This window comes from Pollicipes pollicipes, unplaced genomic scaffold (genome assembly GCF_011947565.3).
Source record: "Pollicipes pollicipes isolate AB1234 unplaced genomic scaffold, Ppol_2.1 Scaffold_6686;HRSCAF=7923_pilon_pilon_pilon, whole genome shotgun sequence".
In the NCBI taxonomy this organism is placed as follows: domain Eukaryota; kingdom Metazoa; phylum Arthropoda; class Thecostraca; order Pollicipedomorpha; family Pollicipedidae; genus Pollicipes; species Pollicipes pollicipes.
This window is the reverse complement of record NW_023596921.1, coordinates 482014-506274: the sequence shown is the minus strand read 5'-3', so window position 1 is coordinate 506274 and position 24261 is coordinate 482014. Positions and strand designations below refer to the sequence as shown.

The following is a 24261-nucleotide window of genomic DNA, read 5'->3' as shown; positions in this document are numbered from 1 at the left end:
CTTCTTTAAAGCCGTGTCGTGCGGGCCGGTGCCGCCGAGCAGACCCGGGGACCCGGCCGGCGGCGGGACGCGTCTGACCCCTGGCCCGGCCCCGAGCCGCCCGGACTCTGACACGGCCAGCGCCCACCGGCGCGTCACAATTGACACGGCCAGCGCCCGCCGGCGCGTCACAATTGACACGGCCAGCGCCCACCGGCGCGTCACAATTGACACGGCCAGCGCCCACCGGCACTTCACAATACACACGCAGACGTACTGACCCGGTGTAAAGCTCAAACCGCATCCGGCGACGTCGACAGCTGTCGGGGTGGCTTTAGCCATTGCGATTAATGGAGATTGTTGCAACTGATCTACAATAGCATGCGCGTAGACCTGGAGATGTCGGCGCTGATCTCCGGCATGACATGGACGTTGCGTGTTGTTGATGCTTCATCTGCGGAGACAGCTGTTCATCACCGGAATGCGCTCCCGTCCCGCTCTTTGATCCCCCCCCCCCTCTGCCTTCTGCTTTAACAGGAGTGGCTCTCCATCCCTGCTCGCTGACCATACATCGCCCTTTCATCATCAAGTCGTGTTTTAACCCCGCCCCCTGACTGCCAACATGCAAGGATCACATGCACTCACTACCCGGCCCATTCGAGCCGAGCCCTGTCCCCGCCGCGTTCCGGCCGGTCCTCTGACGACCTCCGTGCTGCCTCTGCAGGCTGCTGTCGTCGAACGAGACGCTCTCGCACCGCGTGCCGGCCGGCCAGACGAGCTTCTCGGGCGTGCCAGCCGACCGCTACCTGGCCTGGGTGCGCGCCGAGACGGCCCGCGGCGCCGGCCCGGCCAGCCCGTACCTGCGCACGGCGCCGACGGCGGCCGTGCCGGCGGCCGTCGTCTCGTTCGGCGAGCGGCTGGTGACGCCGTGGCGGCGCTGGCTGACGCTGCCCTGTCGCCACCTGGGCCTGCCGCCGCCGACGATCACCTGGCTGCGCAGCGGCGACCCGCTCCCCACGTCCGACCGGTGAGCCGGCGGCCGCTGACGCCGGTGCGGGGCGGGGGACTGGCGGGTGGGAAGGTCTAACGGCTGAGTGAGGGCGGCCTGCCTCTGGAGGATGCGGTGTCGGTTCATGAGGGGCCGCGGGAAGCTCAGATAATTCTCCAGTTTGTGGTTGTTAGTATGTGTAGATAAATGGCCAAAAGCTTTGCACAAATGCTGCCTGGACGAAATGCTGTTTTGATATGGCTTGCACATTTAAGAATAGTTTGATGGCCCCTACCCATGGTCTTGGTGGTGTCTTTGAAATATGAGTGGAACAGATCAGTCACACATTATCTTGTTATCATGAGTTATACATTTTCACACACATCTTTCGGTCCGTGGCCTGCAGTACCCAGTATTTTTTTCCGCATATTACTGCAAGTATTGAACGCATTGAATGATGTTACGAAGACTTAAAGTGTATCATTGTTTTTTCACATTACATTTCACATCAGTGTATTTTCACATTACAGTTGGTGGCCATCGGATAAGAGTGCATGATAAGTGTCGCCTGATTTCCACACCATATAGTTTGATACTTAACATATGCTTGGAAAAGATAGTCGAGATTTTCGATCACGACTCCGAAAAAAATGAGCTGCCTCGGAGCGTATATCTCGGACCAGTCGCTCCCAACTGCCGATCAGCGGACATCTCCGCTGATACCACACTCGTAAAACCTGTAACGGCATCTACGGGCAGCTGCGAGTCAGAATGGATCTGTTCCGCGGGTAATTCCACTTCATTCTGGGCTCCGCCCTCAGCAGGGCACGTGTCCCCGCCTCCGCCGTCAGCTGTCAGGCGTTTGGACGCTGCCGGGCCGTTTTGATGGCTGCACTGCGATAGTCACCGGTGCCGGCCGTGCGCAGGCTGCGGCAGATGCAGAACGGCTCGCTGGTCATCAGCTCGGTGACGGCCGAGGACGACGGCGTGTACACGTGTGACGTCACCAATCGCCACGGCAGGGACAACATCACGTACGACGTGGTGGTGATCAGTGAGTGCGCGCGCCGGCCCTGGTGGGGTGCTTTTCGCCTGAGGCGTAACATTGCTCTCGATTGGAGGGGCGGCATAGTGTTTTGAAGTGAACGGTGTCACATGAATTTCCCGAACGAATTCAAATACTTTCGGGTGTTTGGATATTCTTTTGTGACAGTTTGCCTGCGCGCACGTGATCGTTTTAGCACGCCATTCATGCTTCGATGTTGTTTGTGATGGGGTAACAGTGCATATGTCTCCTATGTTGCTTGTGTGTAACAACAAACCTTGCTATTTCTTCTCCGAACCTGCTGCAGTAGTCCGTCATCGAAGCGCTTAGAGGAAAACTCACGATGAAGCATTGAACTGCGATGGAGACGTGCCCCATGCGCATGCATCACCATGGATCTTACATCGATCATACTGCATCACGTGGCCTTTTACAAGCGACACGGCAAAGTTGGATGGGGCATGACGCATGACAGATAGGCTTGATTGCTTTAAGATGCAATCAACTTCTTGAAAAATATCACGTACCGCATCTGTATCGTCAGACAAAAATGTAGAACTTTAAATCTAGTCAGCACTAAGACAAGCGACACCAAGATGATTACTTTGTCCTTGATGACTTTGTTTCGCACCCTGTGCATATTTCAGAAGACTGCGAGCAGCACACACTGAGTGAAGACGCTTTCAGCCTTGGGCTGAGACCCTGAAACATTTTGGCCATGCATCTGCTGCTGAAGTCTGTAAACGCGCATTTCTCGTGCTGAAATTCGGTTCACTATGCCATTATTTGCGTGTTCGGTGGTACCAACTCCTGCTGCTGACGATAAACGGCAGTCACGGAAAGCCACGCTGTCGCACGTGGTCTGTGTGCAACATCACAGCATGCGTGTTTTGTGTTAACCTTTCAAGGCATCACACAGTGTCCCGCCCCGTACCTCTTGATTCGCGTGGACCTGTCACAGAATACGCTGGCTTCGTTGCGGCACCACTAGCGGCCGGCCCACCGGCCTTCAGTTCAGACGCTTGTCCTGTGGCCCCACATGACACAATGACCTCACAATGGCAATTGGTTGGTAATGATGGATTAACCAGCCGTTTTTCGATTGCGTCCGTCTTCACAGCTGTTACATTCGGACGTAATATGTCCCGCCTAAATAGACATGGGCGTCCACTACACGGAACCTGCTGGCTTATAAAACGTCTTGGCTGTCGCCGCTGGAAAAATTCACTCTGGCTCGTATCTCGGACGAAGCTCAAAAGAGTCTTGCGTCTGACAATATCTGTATGCTGTATGTGGACGCTACTGGCGTCCAAGTTTCCATTAGTTAATGCAGTGGTGACGTCAGCTGGCCGTATATCTTGGGTCGATGTACGAACAACTTCTTGACTTGAACTATGACTATGAACTGAATCAGAGAAGAGCTAAAACTGATTGAACTCTCTAGCTGTTTTGCCTCATCTGTGCTCGCCAAGCAGAATGAAGGGCAGTGCGGCGCCCAACGAAGATGACTTCCGACTGACTTTTCTGCTTTACACATCTATTCTAGGGATGCACGTGGAACACACTGTGGGCGGCTTCGGTGAATGGTATTGTCATTCTTCCGGCCAGCAGGTTTCACGGAATCTGTAGCACTTGTGGCTCAACAGAAGCAAGTAGTGAGTCATTCTCTTTGGATGGCTGTGAGTCTTTATCTAGAGATAAAGCCACCCATTGTAAGGAAGGGCTGCCTCAAAATGTGTGTCTTTAACCACAATCAAGCTGTGCGTCCGTCTCCAGGGTATAATCAAAGTAATGTGAATGATATAGCGGATAACTTAAAGCAACGACTCAAAACGAGGTTGGCTTGATGAGTTTCCTGAGCATTTTTTTTTGGGGGGGGGTGGGGGTGGGGGTGGGGGAAGTTCGGTATAATTAAACAATGGACGTAGCTCAGCAGCCAGGAAGGCAGGCCTGTGGTAGGGAAGTTTTGGCGGCGGTGCTCTGAAATGTAAACAGCGCTGTTCAATATTTGGAAGACTCCGTTTTATGAAGCTGCGTCATGGGCTATAACCTTTCAGAGTAAGCTTTCTTGAGACCAAACCCGAAGTAATGAACTTTTCCAGACGCCACGAGCGACCTGGCCTCTAAAGAGCGCTTCAGTGGACCCAATGTGCCTTTGACCTTCGCTGCGCTTTCAATTTGCTGACATGGTGGCCCGGCCTGCATGCTGTTGTATGCTCGATGGGAGTGCAGGATGTTCGTCTGCTGTTGCAAACTTGCCTGGCCTAATCTAACTATTGACATGTTTTGACCGGCGGGCTTGTCGTCTGTTCCGGTTCAGCTGCACCGACCTGTCGCCGGGGCTGATTAGTCTCGTGGCCCCAGGTCTGCTGTCTGCTCTAGTGCAGTGCCTCCAGCCCGGCGACCCGGGCGGTGGGCTGGCCTGACGTCTGAGCACACGGCCGCCATCCAGGCTTGTGGCTGGCTCAGCTCCAGCGGACGGCCGCGAGCTCTAACGTTGCATGGTGCTTGGCAGGATTTTGTAGGCGAGAAAACACTGTTCTGGCTCGAGTCTGATTCCGGGAGACGTGGTTTAATAGGCTTTGATGTTGTTTATTGTATTGCCAACAGCGAGTTAGATTAAGTGTTCAATGGATCTCAGTAAAATAATCACGAGTGCCGTCAGGCGCATTCTGTCCAAACAGGACTCACCGTTGATTGCATCCTACACTTTGGACTCAGCTTCAGTTGCAGCTAGTTTAAATATTTAATTTCAAATCGATTTTACCCTGAATCAACGAAACTTGTGTTAATGCTGGTGTCGACCCCGACTCCAAAGCACAAGCACAAACTTGTCGTCGTCTTCCGCCGATTCTAGAGGTCACTCCTTGCTTGGCGCGCCTGACCATCGACCGAAGATGAAAGCTCAGGTCCACTGTCCTGGCCGGTTTCATGCTCCTCACCCCCACCATCCGCCTGGAAGCGACTGGACCGCCAATGACGGCCGGCCGCCTACGCATCACGCCCAGCACCGCGAGCGCCCGAGTCGAGCCGACCTGAGCGCCGTCTGCCGGCAGGCCCACCGTCGGCGCCGGTGCCTTACGTCCGGCACGTGACCAACAGCAGCGTGCGGCTGGCGTGGACGCCGGGCGCACCTGGCCGGCTGCCGGTCACCTCGTACCGGGTGCGGTACGCGCCGGCGGCGGCGGCGGCGGCCAGTCCGGCCAGCTGGAGCAGCCGCGAGGTGGCCGCCGGAGCCACTGAGCTCGAGCTGACCGGCCTCGTCTGCGGCACCCTCTACCGGCTGGTTGTGGAAGGTGGGGCTTGACGACCCGCACCAGACCCGGGCCTGGAGAGAGGGCAGGGAAACTGTTATTGATGCATACCACACTGCTGGTGGGACCACGCCTGCTCAAGCGGCACGTGGTATTCCGTGGGGACTGGATTTTTATGACATCGATGGTCGATTGTGGAATTATTGCCCGCCTCTGATCGGCGGTTTGCGCTTTGCTTATTAGCAAGGTCCACGTTCCAGCGCTCGTATGTTTTTTTTAGGATCCCCATGCCCGATCCTCTCCCAACCATGTAGCATGAATGCTAGATTAGCTACGTTTATTGCCGGATCTTTTTCTTGCAACGCTTAACTATGTGTATTGCCGGATCCATTCTCTGCAACAACTGGCCAGGGACAGTAATCATGCAGCTGTTGGATGAGGTGATGCGCTGTTCCATCCATGAAGTAAAAACGCACACTGGGTGACCCAGCTGAAGTGGTGTCCCACCTTTCAGCGACGAACCGTCTTGGTTCGAGTGGCCACCACAGCACTTTGGAGCAGGCCACGCGGGGCTACCTGGGTCGATCACCCGAACCATCCGGAGTCATCAAGGTCAATCAAACGTCTATCCAGCTCAGCTTCGACCCCTGGAAGACGGAGTGCACCCTGGAGGGGTTTATCGTGTCCTACTGCAGGCTCGATGATTGGAAGAAAGGCAAGTCATATTGGATGTTGGGCTAATCAAGTAGACGGTGGGGTCTCGTCAGGTTCTGAAGGCTGTCCACCCGTCTTTTGATTGGTTGGCCAATGTCGAAGTGACTCGGCGGCTAGCGCCCCGCGCGGTCGGCGTAGGTCTTACCCGCCGGTGGCTGTCCGGGCAGACATGGGTGCTCTGTATATATTTTGTGCCTGGATGGCTCTGATCGGTCACGCCCGACCCAATGGAGCTCGGTAGTCGCCCGGCTCACGGGCGATGTCCACCGTCCGGCAGTGCGCACGATCCATACGTCAGCCCGCCGCGTGACATTGACCGGCCTGCCGCCCGACGCCGAGTACCAGCTGGCAGTGACATCTGTCGGGCTCGGCTGGAACCGCACCGCCACCTACCGCGCCCGCACCCTGCCACGCTCAGGTGAGGAGGCTGGCACGCGGCCGGTGGGGAGCCGAGCTGTGGGGCCGGGGCGGGAGAAAGGAGAGATTACAGAGAGGTATTCGAGTGGTGTAGGAAGCTACAGTGGGTGTCGCAGAAAAAGACCCACCGACCGAAAAAGCACCAAATGGCCGCTCTACGCGGAAGACAAGCAGATCCGCTATCCGCGCCATCCATCAGATCCGCGCCATCCGCTACAGCTTTCGAAGCCAAAACAGTCTCGTAGTCAGGTATTGGTTTGGTTTTGTTACAGTCTCGCCTGTTAGCACAATAAACATGCGGTATCTCTGAAAGCTGTGCTTTAAGAGTTTGCCCCGAGCAATCCCAGAGCTGGCGCCAATCTCAGAGCCGGCGCCAATCTCATAAGCCGGCTGAAGCGTCGTAAGTAGGGAGTTTGCCGACGAGGACTCTCGACACCAACGCTCGTTGGGGGAGAAATATGTCAGAGGTGCTCCATTGTCTCAGATGGAATTTCCTCAACAGTCGTTCCGGCAAACGCTGAAGCTAGCACGATCCGCAGCGCTCCTACAGTCGGCCGGGTAGGACTCAGCTGACCGTGCTTCCTCGCCGGGCTCTTCCGCCGCCGCAGCTCTTACCTGTTTCTGGGACGCTTCGGGCACCATCTCAGCTGCATAAGTAAAAGGCTGCTCAGTTACAGTTGGTTCATCGGGTGGCGTAATTGACATTGCAGCCACCATGGCGCGACTTGATAATAAAGTAAACTTACGCCCGGCTGGCGAAGACCAGATCTTGCGTGTCGTTCCTCTGGATTGTTCAACAGATGCGCACCACCTGAGGCATGATGTAGAGAAAGAGACAGCACTAGCGGATTTTATGGCGCAAGTAGAACCGATGATTTCCAACGCCCGTCTCTGAAACCGTCGCAAACTCACGTCGTTATCGTCCTGCAGTCCGCACCCTGCGTGAGAACGGCAGGACGACGATAACCGGGAGACACCGCCGTGATAACCGCTCCCTCATTACCCTGTGTGAGGACGGCAGGACGACGATAACCGGGAGACACCGCCGTGATAACCGCCCCCTCATTACCCTGCGTGAGGACGGCAGGACGACGATAACCGGGAGATACCGCCGTGATAACCGCTCCCTCATTGCCCTGCGTGAGGACGGCAGGACGACGATAACCGGGAGACACCGCCGTGATAACCGCTCCCTCATCCCTTTCATGTGTGCGTTGGTGTCCTGTTCTAGCACGTGCATCGCCAGGTCATGCTTTTACGACACTGCCGCATCAGTGCGTGCATTTTACATGTCCTTTTCTCCGGAGGGAGTGTCGCGAGCTGCTCTGGTTCTTAGGTCCGTCGGAGCGTCCACAATGGCTACCATCTCTAACGCCGTGTTTAGCTGCGAAGATTATAAAACGTGTGGTCCGAGCTGCGGGGTTGCAGCCTTGTCCGCCCTCGCCCTTTAAACTTACCCCAGTTACTCCACTTGTACCCATAAACTTACCTGAGTTATCCCCGCTTGTGCCTATAAACTTGGTCTGAAGGCTCGATAACAACCTGCACAGGCCGTAGCGGCACTCCACCCCCCCCCCCCCCCCCCTACTGCCCAGACCGGCACTCAGATAGCTACCCTACGTCCCTTTGCCCAGGCCGCATCAGAGCCCCATCCCCCTCCCGCCCGCCCGGACTGGCACTCAGACGGCTGCCCTACGTCTCCTTGCTCATGCCGCATCAGCGTCCCCTCGCTCCCCCCTGCCTGCCCAAACCGGCACTCAGACGGCTGCCCTACGTCCCCGTGCTCAGGCCGGTCGCCGGACGGCCCAGCCGGCCAGCTGGAGGCGAGCGGCGGCGGCGGCGGTGGCCTGCGGCCGTACGTACGCCCCCTGCTGGCGGCGCTGCTCTCGGCCGTCAGCTGCCTGCTGCTGCTCACGGCCGGCTGCCTCTGCTACCGCCGCCACCCGGGCCCCTTCCGCGCCCGCTGCGGCAGCGGCTCCAGCGACGAGTGCGGCCAGCGCCAGGTGTACGACTTCATCTACAAGGCGAACCCGACCTCGTCCGGCGCGCTGGAGGCGAGTGGTCGGCGCGCTGTATCTGGCCCCCGCCGGCAGGCTGGACTTCACGCGGCCAGCTATTTTCGCGTGCTGCGTTCATGGGTTTGCTGAACGTCGGTTTGGTTGCTGCATTTCGTCTGGGAATATTGTCAGTTACCAGGGCGAGGTTTTCAAATTTTATTGAAACGAGACGGTTTGCGTGGTGTGCGATGAATGGTGGCCGTGCAGTAAGACCGCTCAACGGTAGTGTTTTGGTTGGGGCGCCCAGCCCACTTTGTATACATTTTGTAAGGCAAACGATGTTCGAGGCAACCGATATACGATGTCTTGAACACATGCAGACGGCTACATAACTCATAGCACCCCCGTTGACCGAACCCCCGGTGGTCGCAGATATAGTCTGTTGCACGTGTGCCGAGCCGGCGCGTGCCGGCCGGCCGGCCCGCATGACGCCGCACCCCTCCGCGCGCAGGCGGCCGGGGCCGGGCCGGTGTGGGTGCGCCAGCCAACGGCCGACACGGGGCCGCACGCCGGCTACATGGTGACGGGCGTGCCGGAGCTGCGCGCCGCCGAGCCGGCCGAGTACCGCAGCCGCGCGCCGCTGCACCACACCGAGACGCTGCAGATGGACAGGGTCCGTGCCGCTCCTGCTCACCGGCGGTAGTCGGCGCCGCGCGGGTCGAGCGTACCCAGGCGAGCGTGACGTGGCGGGAACGCAGAGGAAAGGCAGCGGTACTACGCACGCATGTTGACATGTAGCACTAATGGCGCTGCCTGCCTCGATGCAGTCTGGTCACTCACACAAAACCACCGCGCCAGAAAACGGTTTGGATACATGCAACTACTTAACGAAGCTACAGTCGTAAACTTGATCCGTTATGGATGCGCCACTGCTCATCCATGCAAATACGTATTATCTTGCCCCTTCAACACATCTAGTTGCGAAGGTGACAGCGCAGGGATCGATGGTGGGTGTACGGATGCCGGTAGTGTAGTGGTTAACGCGTCTGCGTTAACCACTGCGCGTCTGGGAAACCAGAGGTACAGGGTTCGGTTCCTTGCGTTGCCCGCCCTTCCAGCCAGGTTGAAAGGCAGGCGACGCCAGCCTTAGCCTCAGCAGCTAAGTGCGTCGTAAAGCCCAAATGACATGACATGAGATGATATGATGGCAGGTGTACCAGTGTCGGCGGTACGGCGCGCCACCGCCGCCGCCCTCGCCGCCATTCGACGACGCCGCCTCGCCCGGCGACGTGGACACGGACTCGTCACCGCGCGCCGACCGGTGGCGCCCCCACGGCCCGCCGGGCGCGCGCAGTCCGCCGCACGCGCGCAAAAGGTAAGTCGGCGGTGGGCGCTCGGCTGGGCGGCCTCTGACGCTGCTCAGCGCGTGAGGACAGCGCGTGGCAGCAAGTAAGCGGTGAGTGAAAGATCTTAAGGATGCCGTGGGTAAATGCAGGTCTGTTACAAGCCTTCCTAAAAAAATCGACGTAATTTTGTTTGGGTTTTGTGGTGGATGTCTCGATGTTTTGGTGGACAGTCATGCTCAAAATCCCTCATCTTCATGCTATTTAGCATGCTGTTTATGGCCGTTTCTTAGTTATCCATGGTTAGGGCTTCTTGCTTCCCAAGCGAGAAGCAAGAATGCGTAATTTTGTTACACCAGACTCTTTCGTGTAGGCATGTCTCGTTGCCAGTGCTACCCCAAAAAACGCAGAAAGAAAAAAATATGTGAGATGCAATGCCAGCTCGCGAACTTGTGCTTGTGTGTACTCCAGGAGGCGGCGCCAGCGTCGATCAGCGGCGGCTCGCGCCAGCTTTCACGAGGCTGAGCTGCCGGAGTTAGAGTGGCCGGGCGCGGCTGGTCGACCGGGGGCCAACGCCAGTCTTCCGCGCCTGCTGCCGGCCGGCGTCGCCTCCTCCCGCGACGAGGAGCACCACTACCGCGCCTGCACGCTCAACGGCATCAAACGCAACTTCACCATCGCCGTGTGATCGCGCCGGAGCCGGCGCGCCGGCGGTGGCGCGCCGGCGGTGGCGAGGACTGGCCTCAGAGATGACGCTGCTGACTGGGTATCCCGAGCAGGGCTGACGCTGCTGTCTGGGTGTCCCGGCCAGGGCTGACGCTGCTGACTGGGTATCCCGAGCAGGGCTGACGCTGCTGACTGGGTGTCCCGGGCAGAGCTGGCGCTGCTGACTGGGCGTCCCGGGCAGAGCTGACGCTGCTGACTGGGTATCCCGAGCAGGGCTGACGCTGCTGACTGGGTATCTCGGGCAGGGCTGACGCTGCTGACTGGGTATCCCGAACAGAGCTGACGCTGCTGACTGGGTATCCCGAGCAGGGCTGACGCTGCTGACTGGGTGTCCCGGGCAGAGCTGGCGCTGTTGACTGGGCGTCCCGGACAGAGCTGGTGGTGCTGTATGCGTGTCCGGGGCGGAGCTGGCGCGCACCTAGCGTGGATTCTCGCACGCTCAGCTGCTAAACCACAGTCAGAGTGACCAGGTGTTGGCGGGGATACGTTTTAAGCGACATCGGCGCTCTGGGCGGAGGTTTCGACGCATTCGCAGCACGTGGTGCGCGCCGCAGCCGGTCGTCTCGTCTCGGGCCGTACTGCCCGTCGCCGCCCCGAGACGCGGACGCGCCAGCACCGGCGGCTGACGGCGCTCGCCGAGCGCCGGGCATCCTGGCGCTACCTTTGATACGGGAGCGGCAGCAGCTGCTCTGGAGCCGCTGTGGTGTGCTGCGCGTGCGGGGCGGGGCGACGTCGGGTCGCTGTGAGGCGCAGTGTGCCGTGAGTGGTGCCGTCGCAATGCACTGCGGATGGAGCTTGAGCTATTCCGGTGGTGTTCGGCGTGCAGGGTCGCACGGGACCGAGGGTCGGCATTACAGCCGAACGTGATAATGCGGTGAAATCATGGAAAATGGCGGGACACACAGCCGATCCGACGGCGTGATAAAGCTCCAGTAGACACATTTCGCCACCTGAGAGCTGAAAAATCACTCCGCCGTCGCGTAACTGAACAGATGTATGCTGCCGAACCGTAACCAAGCTCATATATTTCGTCGTAACCAACCCAATTCACACATTTTGAGCAATTCGAGCAATAACATTCCTCCAAAACAAACCCAAGCGCATACAATGGACTGCAACCAGACGGCGTCGACTTATACCAATAAAATATATCAGACGCGCGTATGTACCTTATTCAGATATAGCATCTGCATTGTCATAAACGATGTCAGCACACCTTGTTGTCGTGACGCCACATGGGACAACATGTTTAGCTGCTAAATGCCGGTGTCTGCTTTTCTCTGCCGCGAGGCCCGATACACGGCTGGGTTGCCAGCGTAATGACGACTTTACCTCACATTGGTTGGATGCGCGACCTTGGATTGACATTGGAAGACGCGCGACCTTTGATTGGTTGTAACACACGTACTGCGGTGACTCTGCGTGAATGTTCTTGGTTCCTGGAGCTTGTTCTTTCATTGGCTACTTGGACCGTGAGATAGCGTTGGTGGATTTAACGATGTTGACGCCTGTATAAATATACGTTTTCATAAAATTGTGCTTTTAGAGAGCGTTGCTAACAACATCTCGCCGGTTTTCAAGAGGCTTGCTACCTGATCCACTTTGGAGCGGAAAACTGACTACGCGTATGATATTGCCTGGTTGTGAGCTTGGGAGGGATAATCGCATCACGAGGTTGCCTGATCTATCCAAGGGCATGGTTTCGTGAAACGAGCTGGCGAGTGGCCTAACATGAAAAAATGACGCAACCTACTCCAAAATACGCCAATTAACGGGGATTGCACATATCCGTGTAAAGGTTTAGAAAGCAAGAAGCGAACGCCTGGTGGTTTATTCAGCATTTTTTTCAACGACGAGTTCCAACTTCTCTGGGAACACTTCAGATGGTCGATTATGGCTTGAGAATAAAAAGTGACGTATATGTTGCAATTTCATGCCACCTTCAATGTCAAAAGGAAGGTCAAGTGATTTGGAACTCCATATCACCAACAACTTACCGACCAATTCAACCTTTTCAAAAATCAAGATATTTACAAGCGTAAGAACTGACGTCCATCAAAAAGTCCTGAAAGCCTAAATTTGCCTCTGAGGGTTAAATTGAGGTTCAAAGAATGCGAAACTGCATACCGCCTAAGGATTACCGGTAGATTGTTTACTTGTAAACCACCAGAATATGGCATGTGCACTAGCCTCCTTCAAAAAGCCTTGATTCCTTCAGGGTCAGGATTTTAGATATTGTATTATATATATATATATATATATATATATATATATATATATATATGTGTGTGTGTATATATATATGCATGTAAATAAATATAATGTATAATTATCATTATATCAAAATTATAAATCTCGCTCAAAGATTGTTCTCTTGAGCATCGCGTCCACCACCTGCCGTTACCTACAGTGGCCAACGCCAATCAGTTTTACGAAAACTGCAACCTCGCGTATCGCGGTTCACGCTCCTGGGATTGCGAGTGTGCAGTGTCTAAAATTATCTTACGTTATTTTTTCACAAGTCGATTCGCAACAGAGTTGTAAGTTTTCCTTTTCCGGTCACTCACAGTCGCATTGAATACCTGAACGACTTAGCCGAAGTGTCCGCCGGATGTAGAAAATTTAGAGACCTTACGGAATTTATATACAGAACAGAGTAAGCGGGTGAAGAATCGAACATAACAAGATGAATGAAGATTTATACAAACAGGAACTACAGTAAGGCAGAGGCAAAGAGTAAGGCAAACAATACTAGACGAAATTACCACCACGACCAACGAGAAATACCACGGCCATTGGGGAGGGGGGGGGGGACAAATGGCGACCAAGTGTTGAGCGGGGTTTCGGCGGATGAGCCGCCCGGCCCGGCAGCGTGACAGAGCCGCGGTCCTATTCACATGGTGCCGCTGAACAGGTCTCTCACACTCACTATGATTCTATGCACGGCGTCTATAGATATTATTCTAACGTCGCCCATAAAACACTCGCGCACAATCCTGCGTAGCACGATTTCGCATACACCGCACATTTGTAAGATCTCTGACAGGGGTTAGTGCACTAGTTGCAATGCTATCTATCTAAATCCCCGAGTGATCATTTTCTAAAGCACTGTGTAAAATGACTATGTCAAACTAGAGTACACTATACAGCAGTACGCTGGTCATACCGGCTCGACAAGTGTGCGTCTGAGCAGGCCCGATGCAGCGGTGCGCTGGCCACCCCGGCCCGGACGCAAGTGTGCGTCTGGACAGGCCCGATGCAGCGGTGCGCTGGCCACCCCTGCCCGGACGCGAGTGTGCGTCTGAACAGGCCCGATGCAGCGGTGCGCTGGTCACCCTGGCTCGGTTGCAGGTGTGCGTCCGAGCGACGTGACCTTCACGGTTGTGTTGCGGTGGTGCTGGTGTTAAGCGCGATGCTTTTGCGTGTTAAATCGTAAGTTAAGATTCGGGATGATTCCTCCTTCGCCGTCCGCGTAACTCGGAGCAAAGGCTCATTTTTCTCTCGCAGCATTGTCATGCTCACCCGACGGACCTCTCACCAGCACCACGTGGCAATCACGTGATTCGCAAAGCACGGCTTGCATAAAAGCAGCAAGCGCCGTGGCCGACTCAATGATTAGATGAAGTTCCTGTACGGTTTTTGAAGTTACATGCTCACACATGACGCTGTGCAATGCGTAATGTTAGGAATACCTTTCTAGAGAAAGTGGCTGTACTCACCAATACAAAACTTCACGGAGAAAAGCTCCTTGGGAGTAATAGGTCCGGTAATAATCACACTTTGCTTAGATTAAGTACACATGTTATTGTTATTGGTGCCTGCTGACTAGATGGCCCGCTGCATTGATCTGCAGGTTATTTCCGTCATTGCCTGTAATTCCCTGTAATAAACCAACTAACTGGGGCGACGCAAATGGTGGCGAAAACATTGGTGCACCGACATTGCATGGGCTTTTACGAAACAGGTGCTTTCGTCCTAACATGGGCAGCCAACGTCACTTTACTGGGATTCCGCAACTAGCATTCATGCATTCCCACCGTCTCATGCATACTTGTCACTGGTCGTATTAAAGGGAGGCCTATAGTGTGGTCACTGCACACTGTCTGCAGCTTATGTGCAGCGATCGGACCCCCTCAATTATGGGCGGAACTATACAGCCATACACCACGCGTACCTCGGACTTTGTCCCCAGCAAATAGTAGCCACCTGGTGCAAGGCTAACCGTGGCATGACCACGCAGCTCCCACCTTCTCTTGTTACAGAATAATGCCGGAATCCCTCATCGGCACGCGGGAGTCCCCCATCGGCTTATTACCCTCAGTTGCCGGAATCACACCTCGACATGCTGGAATCCCTCATCGTCTCTAAGGAATCATAACGCAAAGCATCTGAGACGCATTTAGCCTGTGGTGATAAAAATCCTTGCATTATACGCGTGGGAATTCACGGTTGCCACAAGCTGTACGCAGTGTATGAGCTATGCAAGATAATTGATTTGACATTTAAACATGGACCTGACCACGACGCGTCCTCTCTCATGGCACGAAATTTAGGCCGAACAATATTCATTAGTCTTCTGTTTTCCTACAGATTGTTCATTGAAGTGCATATAAAAATGCCAGGCAGGGACCGGCATGGCATATAACAACACACCTTAGTGACAGATTCATATATTGGGCATGTTAATTGCTGCGATACGACGTAAGCACGAAAACAGTGCACGACATGTCACCGATCAAAATTTATGTGCGAGCACGTGATCTCAAAAAGACCAGCAGAACGCATTTAAAATGGGAAAAAAGAAGCCGGAGATCTCAGAATCGCCGAAGAGTCAGCGATTCCTCCGTCGGCTTACATTTTTTCCGAGGAGCAGGCGCCGAGCGCCTGGCCGTCGGCGCGCCAGGTGATATGGCCTCTCATCACCGCGCCCGTCTCGCTGCCTCTGTACTGTCCGAACGTGCCCATGTATTGGTTGAACCTGTATGTTTTGTACTCAGACGAGGTCTGTGCTTTTAAATGGTCACCCCTCATTAATTGTCCTGGCGCGCATGTCCGGAACCAGCGCCCGGGCCAAACGTGACAAACAAAAACCGTACTCGCACATTGAAAAACCGTGTGTGGCTCGCGACGGACAGACACGCTGAACGACACATCTGAAGCTAAGCTATTCAATCTTGGTCCCGGGATTGCAAAAGAACACACGTCGTAAGATAACCTAATTACGCTAAACAAACAGCATGCGGCTCGCGGCAGATAGGTACACTGCGCACCCCGCTGCGTTGACGCCAGGTCGGTTGCAGGAGTGCGAGTGAGCGGCGTGACCTTCACAGTGGTGTTGCAGCAGTACTTGGCCAAGCAGCCGTTGAGCTATGCCGCGGGATGCGGTCCTGCGTTCTCCGCGCAGTTGAGCGCGTTGTCCGCGGGCATGGGCTGTTTCAGAGTCGCTGTTATCACTTTGGTAACACGAGGGTCGTCCTCCTTTCGTGGCGGCCTTGGTCCCGGCGCGGCGGCCAAAGTAGGCAACGCCGTGCTCGGGGCTCTGGCGTAGCCAAGCCCTCCTAGGCCCTTAAGGTCCGCTCCGCAGTCCCCCGGCCAAGCTCTGCGGGGCGCTTAAGGCCCGCTCCGCAGTCCCCGGGGCCAAGCGCTGCGGGGCGCGTGAGGCCTGCTCCGCCGGGTCCGCTCCGCAGTCCCCGGGACGAATTGTTCTCATAGAATGAACGTTCTCAACAGGCGCACATGTGTTGGTCTTTTTCAGTTTTTACCTCATTTTGATCCACTTAATTCAACACTTTTAAGACCCCTCACGTTTTTGGAAAGTTTGCAAAACATTTGAGGGCATATTATCATTGCTGGTCGAGGGATGAAAGGCTATTCCTTCCCGGCGCGGGGTGAATTCCGGCTTCCATTCTGACAACACGGGGGCGGGGCCCCTTGGTCGATTCTAAGACCCTTAAAGGCATACATCATGCCATATTGACTGCTTGGACCTATGCTGAGTGAATAGTGAGCAGCCATGCAGAAGAACCAAGGTTACATAAAAATACAGAATCTTTGCTTCTTGGAACCTTGGGCTTACCCGTTAATATCTCCAGTCGCCACATAGGATAGGATAAAATCTACGGTGAGCCATAGTGTCTCCAGTGGCAGAAGATGGCTGGTGAACTAGGTACATTGACATGCATGTTAAAGACAGTACAAACAGGGACAAATTCAGGGTTTGTGGGCTACGCAACATTGCGGGACCCTTAGAGTTTCGGGCCCCCTCCAAAAAATACTAGTATGGCTGCCATTAAATCTTGGTTTGAAAAGCATAACATATGTATATATATATACATACATACATACATACATATATATATATATATATATATATATATATATATATATATATATATATGATAGTATAGACGGGAACCCATCTTACCGTTGCAGCCCTTGAAAGCTGGGCGTGTTACGTACGCATATGCATGGAGCTTATTCGTTTTCTTCTGATCATGGTAAATCCTGTCATATTAGGCTGAGTATCTCAGAAAAATAGTAGAATAAACTAAAGTTGGCTGTTAAATTCCATGAAAGTAAACACGACCTTGGTTCCTAGGTTATTAACGACTAGCCGGCTGGCCGATGTGATCAGTTGAAGGCGGATGACTAATCCGGAGTTTTCCTTTTGTTATAAAGCGGTGCAAAATATGCTAGCATTCAAAATATATTAAGGATGTGACACACAAGTATAAAAAGTGCCACGATTTCAATAGCCAAGGCAGATGACACATCGGACGTCGGCGGCACAGCACATTATCTTCGACAATTGCGCGCAAAAATTTATCGGCGCACATCCGACTGCTGCTCTAAGGGTAAGGCACCAAGGCCAGTAGGGGCGTAACCTGAGCGATCATGGGTGCCTCGTGAGGCCAACAAAGGAGCTTTCGTCGACAAGAACAGGCTCCTCGGAGCAAGCGAGAAGAACCCAAGACCAACGGGGTGGGCCGTACAACGATCGGTGGTGCTCCGGCAGGCTGACATATAGGACCCCAGCAGGAGCACAGGGCCCTCAGAGCAAAGGAAATTTACCGAGGACCAGTGCGATGAATTTATGCCCCTGTGCGATCGAGAGTGTCCGGGTAGGTGAAAAGAAAGAGCCATGGTAGGAGTGAAGGGTCCTCCGCAAGTGAGATCAAAGAAAAAGAGCCCTATTTAAGAAATAGGACCTGTGAGCACCGCGTGGCTCTGTACCTTACTTGCATGCGGTCCAGCAACAGCACAAGGCCCTCCGAACCAGTGAAAAGAACCCGACATCTATGTGAAGGGTCCATGAGCAACAGAGTGTACCCTGGCACATGGGGCCCCGGAAAAAGCGTATAAAACCATTCGGGCGAATGGGAAGAGTCCATGGAGGAAAACCTGATCGCCCAAGACTGTCCAGACATATGCAGAGTGTCCCAACAGCAGCGTAGCGCCCTACGATAAAATTCACAGATATCAATAACAGCATGAAAGACTTCCTAGCGATCCGAATGACCCGGCAAGTGGACATACAGCGCCAGTGCAACGGCGCAAGGCCTCCGCACAGGGCAGTGAGCCCCAAAATTCCCTCCAATTAAGAGCTCAATCAGCTAAGAATTAACTTCTGCGTATGGGCCCTTCACTTTCGTTTGCAACTGTTCTTGGTGGTCTGCAGCTAATGGCGTCCAACTTCTCGTTTTGAGTTAGAAAACCGCGTTCGTTCGGTCGGTTATGTGCCCCTTCGGAGCCTATGGGACACATCGGGGCACAAGGGGATATGGTCCCGTGCCTTACCCCCTCCCTCTGTAGCCACCACCAGCCTGAGCAGCTTAATAGATGGGGCCCTGCCTAGAACATAGGGCCATCAATTCAAATAGGACGTACCCTAGACGGAACATGAAGGGCCCCCGAACGATCGAGTGTGTCCGAGCAGGTTAACATATAGTGCCCCCGAGAAGAACGGAGGCCCCTCCATTCAAGTAAGGAGTACCCAACATCAAGTGTGGAGGGCCATGAAAAGCTCAAGTGTACCCTAGCAGATTATTAGATGGCCCCCGACAGGATCGTAGGGTCCTACATTCAAATACCCAATGTGCAGGACCCCCAAACGATCCAGTGTGCCCAGCAGGATAGCAGATGGGCCCCCGACCAGTGTGTAGGGTTCTCCATTAAACTAGAAAGTACCCGAGACTCAATTTGGAGGAGCCTGAACGACCGAATGTGTCCAAGCAGTTTAACAAGTGGGCCCAGACAAGAGCCTAAGGCCAAAGACATATGGGAGCGTAAGGAAGTGAAAGAAATTTGGAAGGGCCCTAGATTGATAAAGAGGGCCCATGAGCACACTGGAAGTGCGTTGCTAAGTTAACCGAGACCAACGTGAGGGACGTCTGAAAAACCGAGAGTACCCCGGGGAGGTCAACATATGGAACCCCTAGCTATAACGTAGAAAGCCTTTCAGGCAAATTGGAAGAGTCCGTGGAGGGCCTCTGATTGACAAGAGCACCCCGGCACGGTACCAGGAAAGGCCCCAGCGTGGAAGGCTCCTTAACGATCGGGTTGATCCCGCAAGTGGGCGTTTAGGTCCTCTGGACAGCGTAATGAGCCTTATAATATCCCAGCTACGGACCCCTTGGTCAGTGAAGAACAATTTTCGTCTACTATTGGGCCCTTCACTTCCGCTTGCGACTGTTCTTAGACGCCCGGAAGCCCAAAAATGTCCTATTTTGCTATGCTTTGTGTTAAAAAAAACATCTGTTCTACCGGCTTTGGACCCCTCCGAAGCCTTTGGGCGCCTTCAGGGACTAGGGAGGGGGGGGGGGGGGGGGCATGATATCGTGCCCTCCACCCATGGATCCGCCGCCAAGTACAAAAGTAAGTCATACGTAAATTAAAGAAGAAAGGTTGGGGAGCGTTTAACATTGTTGCCCGCAATTTTAAAAGTGGGGGGGGGGCATAGCTTCTTAACCTCCCTTTCCTTACACCGATTCTACCAGGAATCAAGTAAAAATTTATCCCCGGTTCCAATAAGGAAGTGCCGCCACACAGTGATGTAGTGGTATTGTGACGTAATCAGACAATCAGCTGAGTGTTTGCGACCTTTGCTGTGTGGTAACATCAGCTGCAGCTGCTGCATAACTTTGTGCGTGTGTGGGTGAGGCGGATTGCGGGGTGAGTACGAGCGGGAAGGCGAAGTTCTGTTCATGTATGCTGCATAAAAGTAAAACAAGATAGTAGGAACATTCTTTAATGGTTAGCTTGTCTGATGATCTCAGCAATGCACGGGCTGCGTGCGGAATGCGCATAATATAGTTTGTTTGTGGTGGGAGACTTACGCCGTTGGCGCCTCACAACCAGCCGCATACTGCTGAGGGGTGAAGTTTCTTATTCAGTTACGGGATTCAGCCCCCACCCAACTTGAGCTCAAGACCCTGCAATATTGATATGGACGTGTGACAAATCTGACAAGGAATATGTTTGCACATTTTGGGAGTGGGTTTTGTCAATTTTCACTTTTGCTCATCTCATTTTGCAAAACTTGCTATTAACCCTGACTGGACAGGTCCTGTATGACTACCTTTCATTTTGGTATGAATTTCTGGACTAGAATGGCACCATGATTGTAGTAGAAAGCATTAAGTAAGCAACAGTTAAGAGTTATCAAAGTATTAACCTGAACTTTAAGTTATTGCAGACGAAGTCAATGAATTTCCAAGGAACAAGTGTGACTGATAAAACTTATGCAAACTGCTTGGGTAGCCTTAGTGACTGAATTGAAATGTGTAAAGATTGCATGCACCAATTAGGTCATGTCAAGAGCAGAATGTGCAAACTTTTTTTTCTACACCATTACCCAAGAACAGGTAACCAGGAGTGCCCCTCCCTGAATCCCAGCGACGCAGTAAACCGTACGTTAACACCAGAAAACATAAAATCAAGTCGCGGCACTCCCAGCTAGGAAGATGAAACAAACTTTAAAAAAACAAGCGAGGAGGTGGAGCAGACCCGAGGGAATTGTGTTATGTGAGAGGGAGGGAAAAATCATAGATGAAAAGGCTTAAAGTAGTCATTAGCCAAAATCAGCTAATGACAGCCCGCTACAACCACCCAATAATCTACAACCACTCAATTCCCGGTGTTAGTAAGGGTTATACAGTCACAAGTCGGAGGGGGCAATTACCTGGTCATTTTTGTGCTGGGTTTTGGGCTGGATTTCCAGGGAGTCCACCCAGCGAAGCAGAGCTTGTTGCTGGGAGAACTGTCTGTGATGCCACCAGGGTTTGGTGCCTTGAGAGGGAAGGGAGCAGCTGGTGAAGTAAGGCTGTGACTCTGGTGTTGTTGGCAAGAAATATGATAATTGAGTAGCCTAGGTACTGAGATTAAACAGTTTCTATTGATGCCAGTGGTCCATGGCTCCTACTGTTGCCACAAATGACGCTCTTGTGTGCTATGCTTGTTCCTTTGTATGGAATCACATACTCAGTCATGGTTGATTTACATACATCCAATGGTATTTCATTTGATGACTGATGGTAGATGATGGTCTTACTTTAATTCAGCCACTAAATAATGTGAATAGCTGGCCACATGGGCATGCAGTAATATGTGAACCTAGGTACCTCAATGCACAACCCTTGGTTGATGGGGAAATACCCATGTGTGTGGCCTGGGCAACTGAATGTTTTTTCCATCAATTAATGCCGCTAATGCTTCCAGTGACATACAAGTGATATTGAACCGTGGTCAAGAATATGGCAGAGCTACTGCTAGATCCTGATATTAGAATATGGGTGTTCTTGCCCATAGTAGTTCTCACATTCTTAATTGGCATTGTCAGACATTATCTGTCAATTCTAATATCTTCACCAAAGAAAGTTGAGCTCCAGCAAATGCAAGACAGGTGAGTGCTGCCCATATTGTTAAAGTGACATGCACTGAAGATGTTGTCTGAGCCAAGTGCACGTCATCCTGTGCTACCACTGCCTGCCAGCCATTTCTATTTTATGTACCATGAGCCAAAAAGTGGTAACCTGGAGTGCCCCTCCCATTATCCAAGTGGCACTATGAATGAACCATACATTAACATGAGACAACATGAAATCAAGCTGTGTCACTCCCAGCTGAGAAGTAGAAAGGAGCATTAAGAAGGTGGTGAAGAGATGTTGGAGATTATACAATAATGCCTCATCTTTTTTGAAAATTCCTAGAAATATCCCTAATGACAGTGTGCCTTGAAAAGATGAAGAACCACATTGAGTATAACATTTATGATATTCGTCATTGCATGTTACATGTGTAATTATGTAGTAACATAGTATTACATTGATTGTTTCTACATTTATATTGTCCACTCCAGCCCTGGCATTGTTTAAGCCATTTGGAACAAAAATTAATCCATCTTCAATGGAAGGTAATATATTGTTTTATTTGCCACATGTGGGATGGCCTACATGCCACATCACCTGCCTTGACATCCACCTTGAGTTTTTCTTCAAATGACTGAGGAGACACTCCTGGTCTCCTCACTCAGTGGTCTCATCTACTTTGGTTTAGGGATCCCATCTCCACTAAGCATGAAATAAGACTCACACAAGTATTGCTTTGTCTCGATATCTGTCCAATTTTTTCCCATCTCACAGAGCTCAGTTTTCCATTCCAGGTCCTCAGTTCCACCTTTCGGTGAAGCTATCCTGCATTTAGATTGATCCACCTCTTTCCCCACTGCCTCAACTAACACTGCCATCCCTTATTTGTTCTGTCTGCTCCTCTCAAACCCCACTCGAATAGTTGGCTTAAGTTATGTTAGATTAAGCCAGTTATTAACCCTGCCCAATTACTGCGCCTCATTCCATCGAGGTGAGATGCGTCGCGCCCGCTGCAACGAAGTACGTCCGCACACATCGAGGCCCGGAACACAAAGGATGATGCAAACACTTATGCTAATGTAGGCATGTTTATTATTTTTCATCTGGGGTATCATGTAGCTGTTGCATGGTTGACTTTATTGGACTTTTCCAGCCAAGCACTGATCCGTGCTCGCTTGCTGAGAGAGAATGGAAAGTTCCTGCCACAGCAGGGATTCGCCATGCGGAAACATTTCTTCAACAATGAAGATGTTGGTAAGTTGGGTGACTATGGCTGGCTCCTGGTTGCTAGATCAGTCAGAATCCTGCCATTGTTTTGTGGTGTCATTTTAGTCTGGAAATTTATGCTTTCTGTAACCTACGTTTGTGAGATGTGTACGCTCTGATGCGCACGCGACGCTCTGCATCTTGGATTGTTCCAGTGGGGCTTGTGACTGCCAGCGCCGGCAGCACAGCGAAAAGGCCCCGCAATGATCGAACCTGACATCGTCCTGACAGGGTCTGCTCTTTCTAGGTTTCTTTAAGACACAGAAGCGAGCACCTGTTGCGCAGAACCCGATGACTGACCCCAACATGATGACGGAGATGTTGAAAGGAAACCTGACAAACGTACTTCCCATGATCCTCATTGGCGGTTGGATCAACTGGACGTTCTCCGGTTTCGTCACCAGTAAGACCGCTGTCATCGAATGTCTTCATGAAGTGATGATCACATTGCAGGCGTCTGTTTTTTTGTCGCATGAAATTTTTGTCACTACTTACCAGCGTCTAGCTTTTACGTGAGCACTACTGCTACGATGGTTGTAGCTTGGGGCAGGTGCAGTTTTCGAAATTCCGTAGCTTGGATCTGCCCCAACTTACGGCGGGTTTGGTTGTTATGTGCCATTGTCTGTAGCAGATGATTTCCGTGCAACCTCACCATTTGTACCTGCTCCGCCTGAACAGTGCACGGTATTCGTCCGTTCGAGTACTGGCACGTGACGTGGTCATCGTCATACCTTTTCATTCTGATTGTTCTCGCTCTCCCTGACGCTCCAGCCGTCGTGCTGACCTCGTCTCCTTCGACAGCCAAGGTGCCATTTCCGCTGACGCTGCGCTTCAAGCCGATGCTACAGCGCGGCATCGAGCTGCTCTCGCTAGACGCTGCCTGGGTGTCGTCCGCCTCCTGGTATTTTCTCAACGTGTTCGGCCTGCGCAGCATCTACGCCCTGGTGCTGGGCGAGAACAACGCGGCCGACCAGGCTCGCCTGATGGCCGAGCAGATGCAGGGCCCCGCGGCTGCCATGCCGCAGGATCCCAAGGCCGCCTTCAAGGCCGAGTGGGAGGCGCTCGAAGTGTGCGAGCACCGATGGGCGCTGCGGTACGCCGAGACCGAGCTGCTCGGACCGGGTCTCACACAGGGCGAGACCATCTATCATCAAAATATGCTCCTCTAGGGCGATATGTGTGTAGCCGGCCAGTTGAAGATGGGCGCGTTTGGGACTAGGTGTGGGCCGTTGTTCCCCTTGGTCAATGTGTTTAGGGTCCGGTTTAGTGTAAGATGCGTGTTGGTTATGTGATTCATGTTTTGCCGCCAGGCATAGGCTTGTATAAATCGATTAGAACAGATTTGCAATTAGCACATGTTATTTGTGTTTGTGATGAATTCTGGTGACCCATTAATATCTGCAACCTACCCAAGGTTCATTTGTCGTACAAAAATACACATACAATATGGAAAAGAGCTCAGTGAAGAACATCCATGATGATGATGTATTTGAACCGTGAAAGCGACAGCTACGGTTACAGTCGGTGCAGATGGGGCAGTTCCTCACGTCTTCATTTCCGACCTGGGAGAGAATACGTCCCAGGCAGAACGAGCGGCCATGCCCGTACGACGGTCCTCTTCCTCTGTCCTTTAGGACGCAGCCGCGATGCATGCTAGCGTTGCAGGT

At 52.9% G+C, this 24261-nt stretch overlaps 1 protein-coding gene and 1 long non-coding RNA gene across 2 annotated transcripts; both read left to right on the top strand.

The window, feature by feature from the left end:
* Window positions 1–924: 924 nt before the first annotated feature.
* Window positions 925–5157, top strand: LOC119107150 (uncharacterized). Its single transcript, XR_005095210.1, has 3 exons — window positions 925–1006; window positions 1894–2021; window positions 5069–5157. It is a non-coding gene; the product is annotated as an uncharacterized LOC119107150 (long non-coding RNA).
* A 16028-nt stretch (window positions 5158–21185) lies between these two features.
* Window positions 21186–24048, top strand: LOC119107724 (ER membrane protein complex subunit 3-like). The gene is made up of 4 exons (XM_037231267.1): window positions 21186–21363; window positions 22482–22582; window positions 22842–22997; window positions 23396–24048. Exons 1-4 carry the CDS (start codon window positions 21215–21217, stop codon window positions 23761–23763), a joined length of 774 nt encoding a protein of 257 aa, XP_037087162.1. The 5' UTR covers window positions 21186–21214; the 3' UTR covers window positions 23764–24048.
* Window positions 24049–24261: the final 213 nt, after the last annotated feature.